Source organism: Schistosoma haematobium, chromosome 3 (genome assembly GCF_000699445.3).
Source record: "Schistosoma haematobium chromosome 3, whole genome shotgun sequence".
Taxonomy (NCBI): Eukaryota; Metazoa; Platyhelminthes; class Trematoda; order Strigeidida; family Schistosomatidae; genus Schistosoma; species Schistosoma haematobium.
This window is the reverse complement of record NC_067198.1, coordinates 26,014,046-26,028,973: the sequence shown is the minus strand read 5'-3', so window position 1 is coordinate 26,028,973 and position 14,928 is coordinate 26,014,046. Positions and strand designations below refer to the sequence as shown.

At 39.4% G+C, this 14,928-nt stretch overlaps 1 protein-coding gene across 1 annotated transcript in view; it reads right to left on the bottom strand.

The window, feature by feature from the left end:
* PPP2R2B_4 (Serine/threonine-protein phosphatase 2A 55 kDa regulatory subunit B beta isoform) overlaps positions 1-7,379 on the bottom strand; it is a gene marked incomplete at both ends in the record, with an annotated part of 30,649 nt that extends 23,270 nt beyond the window's left edge. Inside the window, 5 exons of the mRNA XM_051219003.1 lie at positions 1,368-1,709; positions 2,847-2,991; positions 3,037-3,134; positions 3,173-3,232; positions 7,361-7,379. Of these exons, the coding sequence (XP_051069404.1) occupies positions 1,368-1,709; positions 2,847-2,991; positions 3,037-3,134; positions 3,173-3,232; positions 7,361-7,379 (664 nt within the window). The remainder of the gene's footprint in view (positions 1-1,367; positions 1,710-2,846; positions 2,992-3,036; positions 3,135-3,172; positions 3,233-7,360) is intronic.
* Positions 7,380-14,928: the final 7,549 nt, after the last annotated feature.

Sequence of the window (14,928 nt, the reverse complement as noted above, 5' to 3'; positions counted from 1 at the left end):
GTTCGTCGAAGCAAGAGAATTAGTTTCCATGATCATAGACAGTTCAGTTCATTAATTCTGTGCGGGTTGTGATACTGCCCGCGTGCCCAAACCGAAGCAGGTGGTTTTCTTAGGGGGCCACACCCCGAGCCTTTGACCTAATGGTCTAACCCACAAGGCAGTGGAGCATCGTGAGGAGATGCAGTCCCATGGTAGCCGGTGACCAACAATTGGTTCATACACCATTTGTTCCCTTAGGATCCTGGAGCCCATGTGCACCATTGGTTTGTGACCCGGTTAAAGTGCCAGACATTCGCTTTTCGTCCTCTCATTTTCGTAAACAACACCCCCACCACGAGAATGCAGTGAGTAGGACTTCCCTGGCAGAGGCTATATACGCGCGGCCGTGTGAGAGTATTTCGAGAGGGAGGGCGGACCCACCCCGCTCTCGGCCATACCAGGGCATAAAACTTCACAGGCGGTTGGAGAAAATCAGTTCGTAGGTTACTCATTCTCTAATCAAGATCTAACTGCTGGGCCTAATTTCTGGGCATAGTATCACATTCCCTATTCGGCAAGAAATACTGACTTATCAAGCAATGGGACTATTCATTAAATTCATGTACACTTAGACGGAATTATGTAGAAGATATAAGACATCCCATATGTTTATCAACTGATTATAGTAATTAAGAAGAAAAACTCGCTTCAGGAAACATAAAATAAGGCTTTCTGTTTCGCTTGTTAGGAGCCTAGAGCACTAGTCATTCTTTAGTTCCACAATTAGCAGCTGGACCTTCGGTTTCAAATCTTGAAATGGAAAAGTAAACATTTGACTTTCATAAAAGCTGTACAATAAAAAAGCACCAAATAACATATAATTTAAAATGGAAAATTAGTGACTTTATACATAAGTATGAATACGAAGGAGTATCGGGGAACTAACTTCCTTCCAAATAAAGTGTTGAATGAATAGCATAAATAAATGTATTGAAATGCAATTGTTGCCTAAAAAATGAAAGATAGTAAAATTTGTGATATGATTCGAAATTAGCTTCAGTGATATGGATGTATTTATTTTGTACTTCCTCCTAGATTCTAAGTTTTGGCGCTATTTCATACTTTACATTCACTTATTCCATTCCTTTTCGGACTATATTCCCCATATCTAGTTTTATTATCAATAACACTAATATTATTTAAACTTCCTTGCTACATATCTGGTTAATCTCACATTGTGGTGAGGGAACCTGGGCTGAATCTGTATGTTCGAATCATGGTCTACATTGACCGAGATAATTTGAGATTAAAAAAATACAGGAAAAGTCCATTTATTATCAATTATGGATATATAATTCTAGAAATTTAAAATTAGTAAATAAACATACTAAATGACTGATTGGTCACATCTAAGTGCCAAAGATTAATGCGTAAATCGTCAGCCGAAAGAAATGTTTCTTGATCAGAATTTACAGAAACCGCATTTATATGATAAGCATGAGCATTGGCAAAAAAACGTCGTGGGCGGGCTTCGATTGTAAGATGACGAGATTTACGAAACTTCGGAATACGCAGTTTATCTGGAGTAATTATGTGAGGAATTGGTGGTCCGATCATATTCAGTTGATCCGAGCTTTCATCCCATAAACTAGCATTCTCATCGTCACGTATATTAAAATTATATGCTTCATAGTGTCTTTCTGATAATCTCCACAGTTTAATGGTTTTATCTAAATAACAGTGAAAAGAACATGAAACTATTCACAGGAAATAAAGCAGGATTTATGTAACACTGAATTTCAAAGTAGATGAGAGAGCAAAAACACTACAAAGTATCTATTGGTTGGTACAATGTAGGAAAATACTTTTGCTGAAACTGAAGCAAGCTTTGATGTAATAAATAATCATTCAGAAAAGAGAACTCAAGCTACTAAGAAATGAGAGCCACAAGAACAGTATTTAAGTAATGAGTCGATTAAACACTCGAACGACTATCTATTTGTTGTCTTTAATGTGTGTGCCTCGACTCAGTTTACAATAAATACACCTAAATTTCATTTAATCTCGATAGACTATACACAAAGATGAAGTATCCCGAAAGGTTATGACGAGTTATAAGTTATAGCATAGTCTCAGGTCATTAACTCAACGTCCAAACTAGTAAATTCTAAATTGATTAGGACATCTACGTGGGAAAACTTGTTGTTTATGGGCATTCAAAGTGAATAAGATCACCATTAGCTTGTATCAGTAAAAAATTCATTTTAATTAGTTACGAGGTTTTTTAATCAATGCTTGCTCTCATATTTTCACATATTCAACAACAACCTAACATACAACACATACATGTATGTTGACAAAATTCTACACAACGGTCATGAGTAATGACGGGTAATGAGAGTTCAAAACAGTGGGGACATGTAATAATAAAGAGTCCTTCGGGACTATCAGAGGGAACTAGTCCGAATAATCAGAGATTGGTGAAAGACAGTTTATTACCTGGAGCTATGCAGTAAATGATAATCATACTGAATTCGTGTATGTCGATAAATCAAGATCTTTGGGATGGCTTCTTATGAACTAGGCATAAGACAATCCTAAGCTCAAAATATGGAGAGAAAAAATCAAGAGTGAATCCAGATACATCACTATGACCGATCTTCAGTTATTCATACAAAATTCTTCAAAAATTCTATTTACTTCTTCCGTATTCAGAAAATCCGTTTCCAAGCTTATATGTCTACATACGCATCTACATACAACGATTTATTTACGCCAATGACGAAAGAACTATTAACTAAATTACATCACCTCACTATTTTCAGCCGAATTAATCATGAATATCAAACACATCAACATACACTTACCATTAGCTGAAAGAAGATGATGAGCAGAAGAGTATGCTTGAAGCCAAGTAATTGAATTAATCTTCTCTTCGATCTCCAGAGATTTTAAGTAATCGAATTCTGGTTCATGACTCGTAAATGTGCAATAAATATCATATAATCCAGTCTAATTAAGAGTGAAAACTGATAGTGAAGATAAAGAAAAACCTACATCTTTATTATTCTTAAAAACCGTAACACGACCTGCTTTATCACCAGTAGCTAACAATTCTCCGGACTCATTAAACTCGACACACGTAAAGTTATCACCTAAGTAACCGATTCATTGGGAACGAAGGGAAACCTACCATCAGCGATATCTTCAGGATTTGATCCCTTTATTTGACTGACATACCATCTAATTGACTCTGAAAAATAGAACACATCACGAGAATATCACCAGCGACCGATAAAAATGTGATATTGATTTACACCAATTATACACATTTTACTCAGCTTTCTATAAATATGTATAGAATAAATGAAGCAGGCTTCAAGTTTAAACAACTTATAAAGATCAAATTGGAGTGATTTTTAGTCATATTTGTTCTGGAAGTTCTGGGTTTCCTACAGAGTTTAATTACATTTCAATGACGAAAATTATAAACTACTTGGTTGTGATGAGGAACATAAGCTGGTATTTCCTAAGGATGATTGGTTTACCAATCAACATCATCGCAAAGTTAGTCTAGAAACAACATACATTACTTTTGAGTTCTCAGGAAATATTATCTTAGCTTATTATCTGATTGGATTAGCCTCAGCAAGTTGTGCAGATATTCTAGACCAGAAATTTGATGCCCGACTGTTATTGCTACCTTGACGTGGTGGTCGGACATGCCTATCGTGATGAAGCAATCGAGCTGTACTGACTGGAACAATCGCTTCTCAAGGTCCTACCATGCCAGACAGGTCGGTTGAAGAGCGGTAAGACTAGAAGCAGCAAAACCAGGGTCTGAGGGTGAAGTCCTACTTCTGGCTGTACAGAGGTGCGACGGCAGTAAGACGTTTCCTTCAGACAACCAGCGTAACAGCGATGCTGCCTGCACACAATGAAAGATAGGGTTAGAGAAGGTTGGTCCTGAAAATGGACACCTCGTCTTCTCCCACAGATTTCTGACTCTGGTGGTAAGGTTTCAACAAGTATGGAACTAACACGAATATTACTCACAAAAAGGTCGTGTGTGACCGACCTCAAGCAGTTGTACCTTGGACACTGCGGTCACGCTCACAGGTCACTAAGACCACCTCATACGTAATTTCATTTTCAGGTACCTCAAGAAAAACCGTTCCACGTTGTGGGCAACCGGGAAGTCATAACCGCCCTCAAACCTCTAATAGCACCCGAAATCATAGTATTTATATTTAATCTCCCTCTCCAATTTCTATTATTCCTCCTACCTCGGCTTTCAAACTCTGAACTTCCTTCTCAAGTGTCACCATGGTCAATGATTCTAGTGCGCAAAACACTGTCCAGGGCTAATGAAACCTCGCTCCAAACTACACATTGGAGCCTTCAACATACCCACCCTATGTCAAATCGATCAGCGGGCCTCCTCAGCTAAAACCCTAGAATCTCGTACCATTGATGTATGCTGTGTCTCCGAAACACGCATACAGGATCCTAGTGTGGTCATTCACTTGACCTCACCTTGCCAAGTTTGGCTAAAATAGCATCTAAAATACTAGCCTCAATAAATGCCGGACGCCGAACAAAGACGCGTGAAGTGCAAACTCGTGAGAATCAGGCTGGCTTCAGACCTGGTCGTGGTTGAATCGACCACATATTCACCATTCATCAGGTCCTAGAACAGGCATGCTTATCGGCGTCCGACAATGGTGATCTTTCTTGACTTTAAAGCACCATTTGACTCTGTAGACCGCGAGATTCTGTGGCAGTGTCTGTCATTGAGAGGCGTACCTCAGATGTACATAAACCTCGTGCAGACTCTTTACTCGAACACTACTAGTCGAGTCAGAGCTTTTGGCGAAATGTCATCTGCTTCCGTAACCTTAAGTAATGTCCGTCAAAGCTGTCCACTTTCTCCATTTCTCTTCAACTTCATCATAGACCTACTGATCGAAATAACGTCCGCGTCGACTGAATTTTCAGGAATTGATATATTTTCAAGAGGTCTACTTATCGGCTCAGAATACACAGATGATATAGTCCTGTTTGGTGAAGACGTTGATAAAATGCAGAGTCATTTGGTACCACTGAACAACAATGCCAGTGTGTTTGGGATGTGCTTCTCCCCCCCTAAATGCAAGTTGTTGCATCAGGACTGGCCTGAACTAATTATAAGGAGTGAACTAGTCGAAAGCGTCGACAACTTCGCTTACCTTGGAAGTCTGATCACCCCTAATGGGTTGGTGTCTGACGAAATCTCTGTACACATCCAAAAACCTCGTTTGGCTTTTGCCAACTTACGTCACCTATGGAGAAAGCGAGATATTCGTCTATCAATAAAAAAACGAGTATACTACGTGGCAGTTGATTCTGTCTAACTTTACGGCTGCGAAACGTGGGCATTAAGAGTAGAAGATATTGGTAAGCTACTAGTATTTGACCACAGATGCCTTAGAAATATTGCTCGCATCTGCTGGGATCACCGGGTAAGTATTGGTGACGTTAGATGCAGGGTATTAGGGAATGATGGAAAATCAGTTGGTGAGGTTGTGAATCTTCATCGACTGAGATGGTTGGGCCACATGTTGTGTATGCCTGAACAGCGATTACCACGACGTGCAATGCTAACCGGTGTTGGGGATGGTTGAAAGTTAGTGGCGGCCAAACCAAAACGTGGCATCAGTGCTTGAAGTCACTAACGTCTAGTCTGGGCCATGTTGGTAGGTGCAGACTACTTGGTTGGGGTCCACGTAACTATCGAAACCAATGGTTGAAGACTCTGTGTGACATGGCTAGGAATCGACCACAATGGTGTAAGTGTATACACTCTTTGTCTTCCCTCAAACTATGAGATTAAAACTGATTCATATCCTTCTTTCCACGAACTAATTCTTTCTTCCTATACTATGTCCTTATATGCTATCTTTCTTTTATATATTACCATTGAATTAACTACTATGAATCCGGTGTTCATCCTGCTCTGCTAATGAGGTATGGCAACTTGGACCGATGCACAAACGTGCCTGGTCCTACGCTGTAGCTGACTGACTGACTGCATTATTTTCCATTGCAAGACTTTAATAAGTAACAATTAAAGCCAAACAATATTAAATTATGACAAATATACACACTCAAAAAATCTGATGTGCATGGTCGAAATGCCTTGTGAATAAAATTATAGATAAAAGCTGACTTCCGGAGAAGGAAAGCCATGAGTAAATGAGCATCAACTCATTTACGATAAGTATTATGTACGCCAATATGAAAGGACGAGATTGACAAACAGATAACTTGCAGCGATAAATAAATCCCCAAAATAAGTAGTTCTGTAAGCCTTCAACACTGGTGCTGACCTCGTCAGTTTTGCTGGACACACCTGGCTGAAGGTGCTCGGTCACATATCCGCACCAGATTACGAGTGCGTACGCCATGCTACGCACTCCTTGCAACTGTTATCCAGCTTAGACCAAACGCTTCTCGACATATCGATAGCCTTCCAAATATATATTTGAACCCTTTTATTTCTGACTCCTGATTTGATTGGGTTGGTATACTCCGATTAAAAGGTGTAATGTGTAAGGGCGTTAAACTCACAATTCATGTAGCACCTTGAAACCCATCGTAAAGAGGGGTTTCGCTCACTGGAATATGGATATATGCATCAAGCTACTACGTTGACACGTACTTTAGCACCATAGTCTACCAGAAACAGAAAACCGGCTCTGATTTTTATTAAAACCATGGGTGGCAGTGTCACAGTCATATTACTAATTGTGCAATGAGGACCAAAACAATTATATAAAAATCACTACATATTTATCATATACGTTAATCCATATTATCAGCTTATTGAATAACTACAAAAAGTGCTACAGTCGGGGAATTTAAAGTTTATTACCCCAGAAACATTAGTATATCATTATCTTCCTTCGTTATACAATATTGTTACGTATATTTTCGTTGCTCCGTATGAATTACTACCAATGACGTGATACTTAAGGTTAGTGGCTCTCATTGTTAAAGTAAGAAACATCGGCATCAGTCAATGTTGAATGGGTTTATTCGGTCTATTTTTGGTCTCCGAAACTTCGTATTCTTAGCACGAAAATAGTGACTCACATCCAATCATATACAACATACCTCCAAGCATGACAAGCCATTGTTCTTTAAATGATGAAAGGACTTTATTAAACACTACGTATTGATTCAGACGTTTTATTCATAAGCTACCATATGACTGAAGTGAAGCTAATTAACTTCTAAGTTAAGGTTATAACCTCAGAGCAGTTGCCGAAAACAAGTATTACGTTTTACATACTGGAAAAACCTGACGCAAAAATATGGAGTCGCTCGTTAGATGACCTACCACACAGAGTCTTATTCATAATTTACATAGAAACACCGGAATATCGCCTCATCTGTCATTTAAGCGCCACTGATTCGAAAACACCGCAACAGCTGATCCTAGAGTGAATCTGAAAATAGAACAAACTTAGCTGCTAATTGATATTATTAAAAACAAGTATGATGAAGTAGAAAGAAGGATTGGATCCCACTCCTTGATTAAAAATTCAATTATTTACGATTTCTTTCCCATCAATTTCCTTGAAATACGTTTGCCTAGCTAAACCCATGAACATAGAATTGATAATCTTGTCAGTCCCATGTTGGAAAAAACAAGATACTAGGTGGTGTATGCTAGTCCTGGCAATCGTTGTCAATCAGTTGATCCATTTTCCTTTTGAAAGCGTCGAAATATGTAGCTTTAACCACGTGTTGATTTAGTAAATTGCATTTGTTGATGATTCAGATATGTGTGGTAACGATAGAAGGCTTATGGCCTTTCCTGGTATAGTGAAGCCAGTGGCTGTAGATAACAACAAACAGCTTTAAAGACTAATAGAAGAAACCGGGATTAAGAAGTCAAGTGTAAGTGAGATGATCTCGGAAAAAGACGGTACTCTCAGCTCAGGCGTTTAGAGCGATGGGCGGGACACTTTAAGGAATAGTTCAGCTGACCATCAGCTACTTGACAACCACCCAACATTGTCAAACGGCCAGAATGGAACATTGAAGGAGGTCCCCGACTCTAATTGAAGATCCAATGGCTATAGCTAATCTGAAACAAGAAAGAGAAGCTGATCAAGATGGATTGGCTCCAAAGGTCTTCATGTATGCTGGTTCAGTTTAGCGATTAGGTTGGCTAATATCTTAGCCAAAATCTAGGAGTTGGACTTCATCCCAACTGACTGGTCCCAATCACTGATTGCCACAAAGTATAAGAAAGATTCAAAATCATCCTGTGACAACCAAAGACAGATTGGTTTGAATAAATAACATCTAAAATACTAGCCTCAATAAATGCCGGACGCCGAACAAAGACGCGTGAAGTGCAAACTCGTGAGAATCAGGCTGGCTTCAGACCTGGTCGTGGTTGAATCGACCACATATTCACCATTCATCAGGTCCTAGAACAGGCATGCTTATCGGCGTCCGACAATGGTGATCTTTCTTGACTTTAAAGCACCATTTGACTCTGTAGACCGCGAGATTCTGTGGCAGTGTCTGTCATTGAGAGGCGTACCTCAGATGTACATAAACCTCGTGCAGACTCTTTACTCGAACACTACTAGTCGAGTCAGAGCTTTTGGCGAAATGTCATCTGCTTCCGTAACCTTAAGTAATGTCCGTCAAAGCTGTCCACTTTCTCCATTTCTCTTCAACTTCATCATAGACCTACTGATCGAAATAACGTCCGCGTCGACTGAATTTTCAGGAATTGATATATTTTCAAGAGGTCTACTTATCGGCTCAGAATACACAGATGATATAGTCCTGTTTGGTGAAGACGTTGATAAAATGCAGAGTCATTTGGTACCACTGAACAACAATGCCAGTGTGTTTGGGATGTGCTTCTCCCCCCCTAAATGCAAGTTGTTGCATCAGGACTGGCCTGAACTAATTATAAGGAGTGAACTAGTCGAAAGCGTCGACAACTTCGCTTACCTTGGAAGTCTGATCACCCCTAATGGGTTGGTGTCTGACGAAATCTCTGTACACATCCAAAAACCTCGTTTGGCTTTTGCCAACTTACGTCACCTATGGAGAAAGCGAGATATTCGTCTATCAATAAAAAAACGAGTATACTACGTGGCAGTTGATTCTGTTTAACTTTACGGCTGCGAAACGTGGGCATTAAGAGTAGAAGATATTGGTAAGCTACTAGTATTTGACCACAGATGCCTTAGAAATATTGCTCGCATCTGCTGGGATCACCGGGTAAGTATTGGTGACGTTAGATGCAGGGTATTAGGGAATGATGGAAAATCAGTTGGTGAGGTTGTGAATCTTTATCGACTGAGATGGTTGGACCACCTGCTACACATACCAAACTACTGACTACCACGGCGCACGATGGTAACTTGCATTGAAGACAGACGGGAGAATGTTAGTGATGGTAAAACGAAAACCTGGCATTAATCCGTAATGCCACGAAATTCATGTTCGAGCAACATTCGTAGACGCGGAAAATTTGTCGGAGTCCGCGCAACTATTGTGAGCAATGTTTGAATACACAGTGTGACGTGTCTTGGAATCGATCACAAGTGTAAAGCTGTATACAAAGTAGTTCAGACATGAGTTTGTGCTTCTAACATAAATCAAATGACTGTTCAGGCGCACCTCCTCAATCGTTGCGACCTGGGGGTGTTCGTTTCTCATAGTTTTGGGATTCTGTTTAGGCCAGGCGCATGGTAACTTGCATTCAGTTTAGTTGACACCAAACTTCCAGTGGTACCGACAGGACTGCCCAGACTCTCTGAACATTTGTGACCTGTTTTTTGACTTCGACCTTAGTCGTTGTGGTGACGTGCTCCCGTTTCTATGACCCCTTTGCATTCTGGCGACAAATTCATTGAAACTTTTAACATTCTAATGAGTCCTTCTACGACTGGGTTGTTTGATGGTTCTTCTTTTTGTGCGTGATTTATCGTGCGTGATCAAGTTGTGGGACCTCTTCCCATTATTCTATCGGCTATACGCGCTAAATGAGATAAAGAGGTTTCAGGATCTTGTGCATCCGAACAGTGTTGGACGTAGCATGGCAGAGTTTGTATCCATCCCTGGTTTAGGGCTGCCTCACTTACTGTGTTGTCACCCACTAAGAGTTGGAGGTGACGTCAAAACTGTGACAGGGACATGCCACCTAGTCGTTCTCCTTGGAAAAGCTTTTTGGATTCTTGGGCCGTCCGATAATGATAAACGGTTCATTATCTCACGTTTTAAGGTGATGTATGGTTGTGGTGATGGTGGACTTAAAATCAAGTCACGGAATTCTTTGGTGACTGAAGAAGGGGGGATAGAACACAAGTCTCTATAGTGAATCCCTTCAGATTTGATACTGTGTCTCATAAAACAATGCTCTAGTTGAGTGAATCACAACTCAGGGGCACTACGATCAAATTCTGGGATTCGGGCTTTCGTAGTCATAACAGTGTCTATTTCCACTGGTCACAAATCCTCCAGGTTTTGGGTTTGTAGTGAGTTTAACATGAGGTATATGACCAATATACTAATATAGATGGAACGAAAAATGAGTACTACAAAACGAATGCCTTAAGATAAAAGAAACGATATGTAAATATTATACCGAATTTCGGTTAAGGATAATCAGATGTACTTTAGGACTAAGTAAAAGAATGATATTAATAATTATAATGAAATTAAATTTGGGTTTGACATAGCTCAAAAGTTTCGTGCTTGTAGGTAGCCGTTGTCCTATTGATAGCAGAACTCAGACTAGTAGTGAATAGGTCTTTATTTAGATCGCGTGGCAGTCACAGTGGAACGTGAGATTACCTGTTTAAACACACAAATCTTTCCAACATTCAATATAAGATCATAGGGAACATGATGTAAGTAAGGAAGTGAATGTGTAATTGAGCTCTAATATTTGACATATACTTAGCTGTTTGGGTTCAACTCTTAATTAATCTATGCTGTTTCAAATATATGTTTGTGGTCATACGGACTTCGTGTTCTCTTTGTAGATGGTATTTTCTTTCAGTATATCCACTCCCTAAAACATTAGGTGGTCTTCACTCTGGATTTGCGTGAGACGATCTTTGTCGTGCATCTTCGGCGGTTTTATTGACAGTTCATACCGAATTACAACATTGCTGTGGGACCTCTAACATACTAAATTCCCTTCAATGCAAAAATCATGAAGCTTGATGACAACAAAAATTGAGCGCTTTCCACAGCAAAGCAATTCTGTTGGTACACGACGCCAAAGAACTAATTAGTACCGCTATAGGCATGTTCGACTCAGCGATCGGATGTGCAATTTGACGATTAGCATAAAATGATTGGGAAACTACGACATTTTTTCGATTGAGTTCAAGACACTGAATCGAATTATAGAATTATCAACGGAGAAATCCTAGCTATGTATGGGGCTTTACGGCGCCTCATCCGGCTACAAAAACAGGACTGTGATACTCAACACGAGTTATCTTCGACAACCCAAAGTTATTAATGAGACATGAGGAAAAGGGATGAAACTTAGATTTGTGTAATACCCGTAGTTAGGTATCGTCTAATCGTGTTTGTGGTAAGACGGCCACCGACTAAGACAACTAAATATGATGGGAAATATTATGACGAATTACTGTAGCGACTGATCATGACACTGAGACAAAAAGCAGTTGAGAATAAGTTATGGTTTTGTGCAATATTCAGTGAAGTTGTTAAAAGTTGGAAAGTTATATGAATATTGTGAAGAGGAGACCGATCAATTATCTTGTGTACGCTTTCGTACAGTCGCTCAAAAGTAAATATATCAAAGAATTTCAGAAGAATCTAACATGTATTCACCCTATAATATAATCACAGTAAAGTAAATAAAATCATTCTGCGAACTTAAGTGACCGGCTTGGTCCATCTTAATATTGACAGTACATAAACTAATTTAATATACAGCTAGGACGGAAACAGTTGTCATGAACTGTAAGTTTGCAGAGATCTGCACCCACGTCAGTCACATATAGCTTATCGGCTCATACGTTTCCGGACAAATCATTTTGTTTCAAATCAGAAATGCTATCATACATAAGTTCCGATGATGTTTAGGTGATATTCGACATATTTACATCGTCATGGTATGGTGTACAGTCATTTTACTGTGGTCATATACTATACCATTGAAAAGCACGGAGCTACAGTCAACATGAATATTAACTAGCTAAAAGCCGCTTACTTAGAACATAATACTATCCACCCAACTATGCAATCCCTACGGCTAAGATGCAGTCCCTGATAGTTAACGACCACGACAAAACCTCGCAGGTATTCGTTGTTGCCATGAATCGACATGCCCTGAAAGAGCTGTGAGGTTTTGACATCAACTAAACGAATACTGAATATAGAATATTTTGTCGTCTTATTTACTTTCCACTTGTTTTTAATGTTCTCTTTTGGTTACTGGTTATATTTTCATCTCTTAATTTATCTCAAACCAAGACAACCAAAAGCTTGCCCATTTAAATGTGCTTAAATATAAGTTTACTAAGAAGAAAACAAACATTCATGTGTTTTTAATACCCCCACAAAAATGTATATTACTTTTTCCCACCAAAATATCCTAAAAGGACAAGTTTCTGTGTTCAATTTCTTTCCCTCTTTTACATGGTATATTTACATATACATACCGCTTGTAATGACTGAAATTCCTGTATTTGGTCTGAACACAGAGCTGCTGCAAAAAAGGTCATCTAGTTAAGCAAGCTACATTGTTTCTTATAGCGTACAAAGCGTGTTGAAATGACTCAAATTAAATTATATCACAACACAAACTTTGTGTTAAGTTTTAACCTTTCTAAATTAGGGTAGGAAAAAAGTTATATCAAAAGTACAAAATGCCTGAATAAGTTCAGACTGAGCTATACAGTCACAGGTTTCCATAGCACAAATAGCGTGCTAAACAGCAAAAAGAATGATTATTAAATGAGCGTTTGGTACCTGAGAACCATTAAGAACATCCCAATCTAGATGAGATCAAGTTTCTATCGGTGGGGATTCAATCAGCTTTTCCAGCGTGTAATTAAAGGTCGGAAATCGTCAGCCAAACCTTGGGTTTAGTCAAACATGACTTCACTGCAAATGGCCCGACAGCATACAACAGTAAAACTAAGTAATAAAGGTAAATCTTTGACCAATGCCAAATAATATAAATCTAGACATAGAAGACTGAGGGACGTAAGACGTGGCTGCAAGAGATCTTAGTAAAAGTAGAAATATGAGACAGAGAAAGGAACAAGGAACAACAATACTTTTAAATAAAACACTTTGGAGGGATTTTCAGCGTATTCTTTCTTTTACGCCGGCCACCCAATTCTCTTCGGCTACGCAGATACGCTTTTCTTAGTCAACTAGCCTAATTCGGTGGGAAGTGCAGGACGTATATAAGTACGCCTGTGCACTCATAAACAACCTAAAGCACGGTGTTATTCCTAACCATCTAGAGAACAACGTCTCCTCACATCCCTTTTTTGACCCCTCCTTTCGTACGTATAATAATTGTTCTTACTAGACCATCTTCAGCTATCTCGCAATTATCAACCAGTCCCATAGGCCATGAACGGTGAGTAATAAGGTCATTAGTCACCAGCATAAAATCCTCCTCTCTTAGGTTTCTATATTTGCGAAGCCATTTTCGCCGAAATTTCAGTGACGCAACTTAGCTCTTCATCCACCGACACCAGAATGCATTAACTATACAGTTTACCTATCTCCATCTTTTTGAATACACATACCCAATAGTGTGACATCCTTAACCCGTCACAATCTCTTAGGTGAAGTAGCACGTTGAGCGTAAACGCTAAATCATCCATTTCATTCTTTGTCACAGGGACGATGAGGAGGTTATTCAATATTCTTTTCATCCCTACAAAAAAGGCCACTAAGCTGTCACCGTGTAAGACTTGTTCGTTGGAAACTGCTAGTGAGATCCTCCAGACAGATTGTATCAATCCTCTCAAACTCCACATTGATGGCTAGTTAGTGGGGAGTCGAAATACCAATCTCGTGAGTTCGTTTATTATTATGATGATGATTATTATTGTTATTATTATTCACAAACATCTTATGGGCACATAAGTGTTGCAAAGAAACCACAAAATGCGATAATACACAAGTTTCAATAATGTTAGCATTTTATTTGCCATATTTGAAAAAAAGAGTAATAATAATAGAATAATAATAAATCAGGTTCTGTGTAATTGAGAATATTCTAGCCTTGTCCCATACGCCCATACTTTTTCGCAGCTTAGACATTGCTCCAACAAAGTTAGTTCCTCTCCTCTTGAAGAAACGTATTAAAGCCGTTATGAAAGTAGCAATACTCAGACTAGGTTTAATATCCTTTGATTATAAAGCCGTAACGCAGAAAATCGTTGTCAAGCACTAAATATCAGTAACATCACTAGGTCTTAATATACAAAATATTGCCTTCTAAGTTCTTAAATTTCCTTTGAAGCACACCGGGCTTATATAAGCAAAGACAGATAGTGGCTAGCAGTGGAATCCAAGACGCGCGTTCTGTCCTATTTGGGGCTCACCAGCTGGATGAACCTGCATCTCAGAGTTCATGTTCACTCTGCGACTCGAACTCAGTACCATTCGCTTCAAACGCCATCGCGTTGTCCACTCAGCCACTGAGTCCAAGCAAGCGGCTATTAGGTACTGAGTTCGAGTCGCAGAGTGAACATGAACTCTGAGATGCAGGTTCATCCAGCTGGTGAGCCCCAAATAGGACGAGAACGCGCGCCTTGATTTTCACTAGTAGCCACTATCCGTCTTTGCTTATAAAGCCTGTGAATTAAGGCAATATCGAGGTAGTCCGTACAGTATGCACATACGCCAATAACAGACTGATCA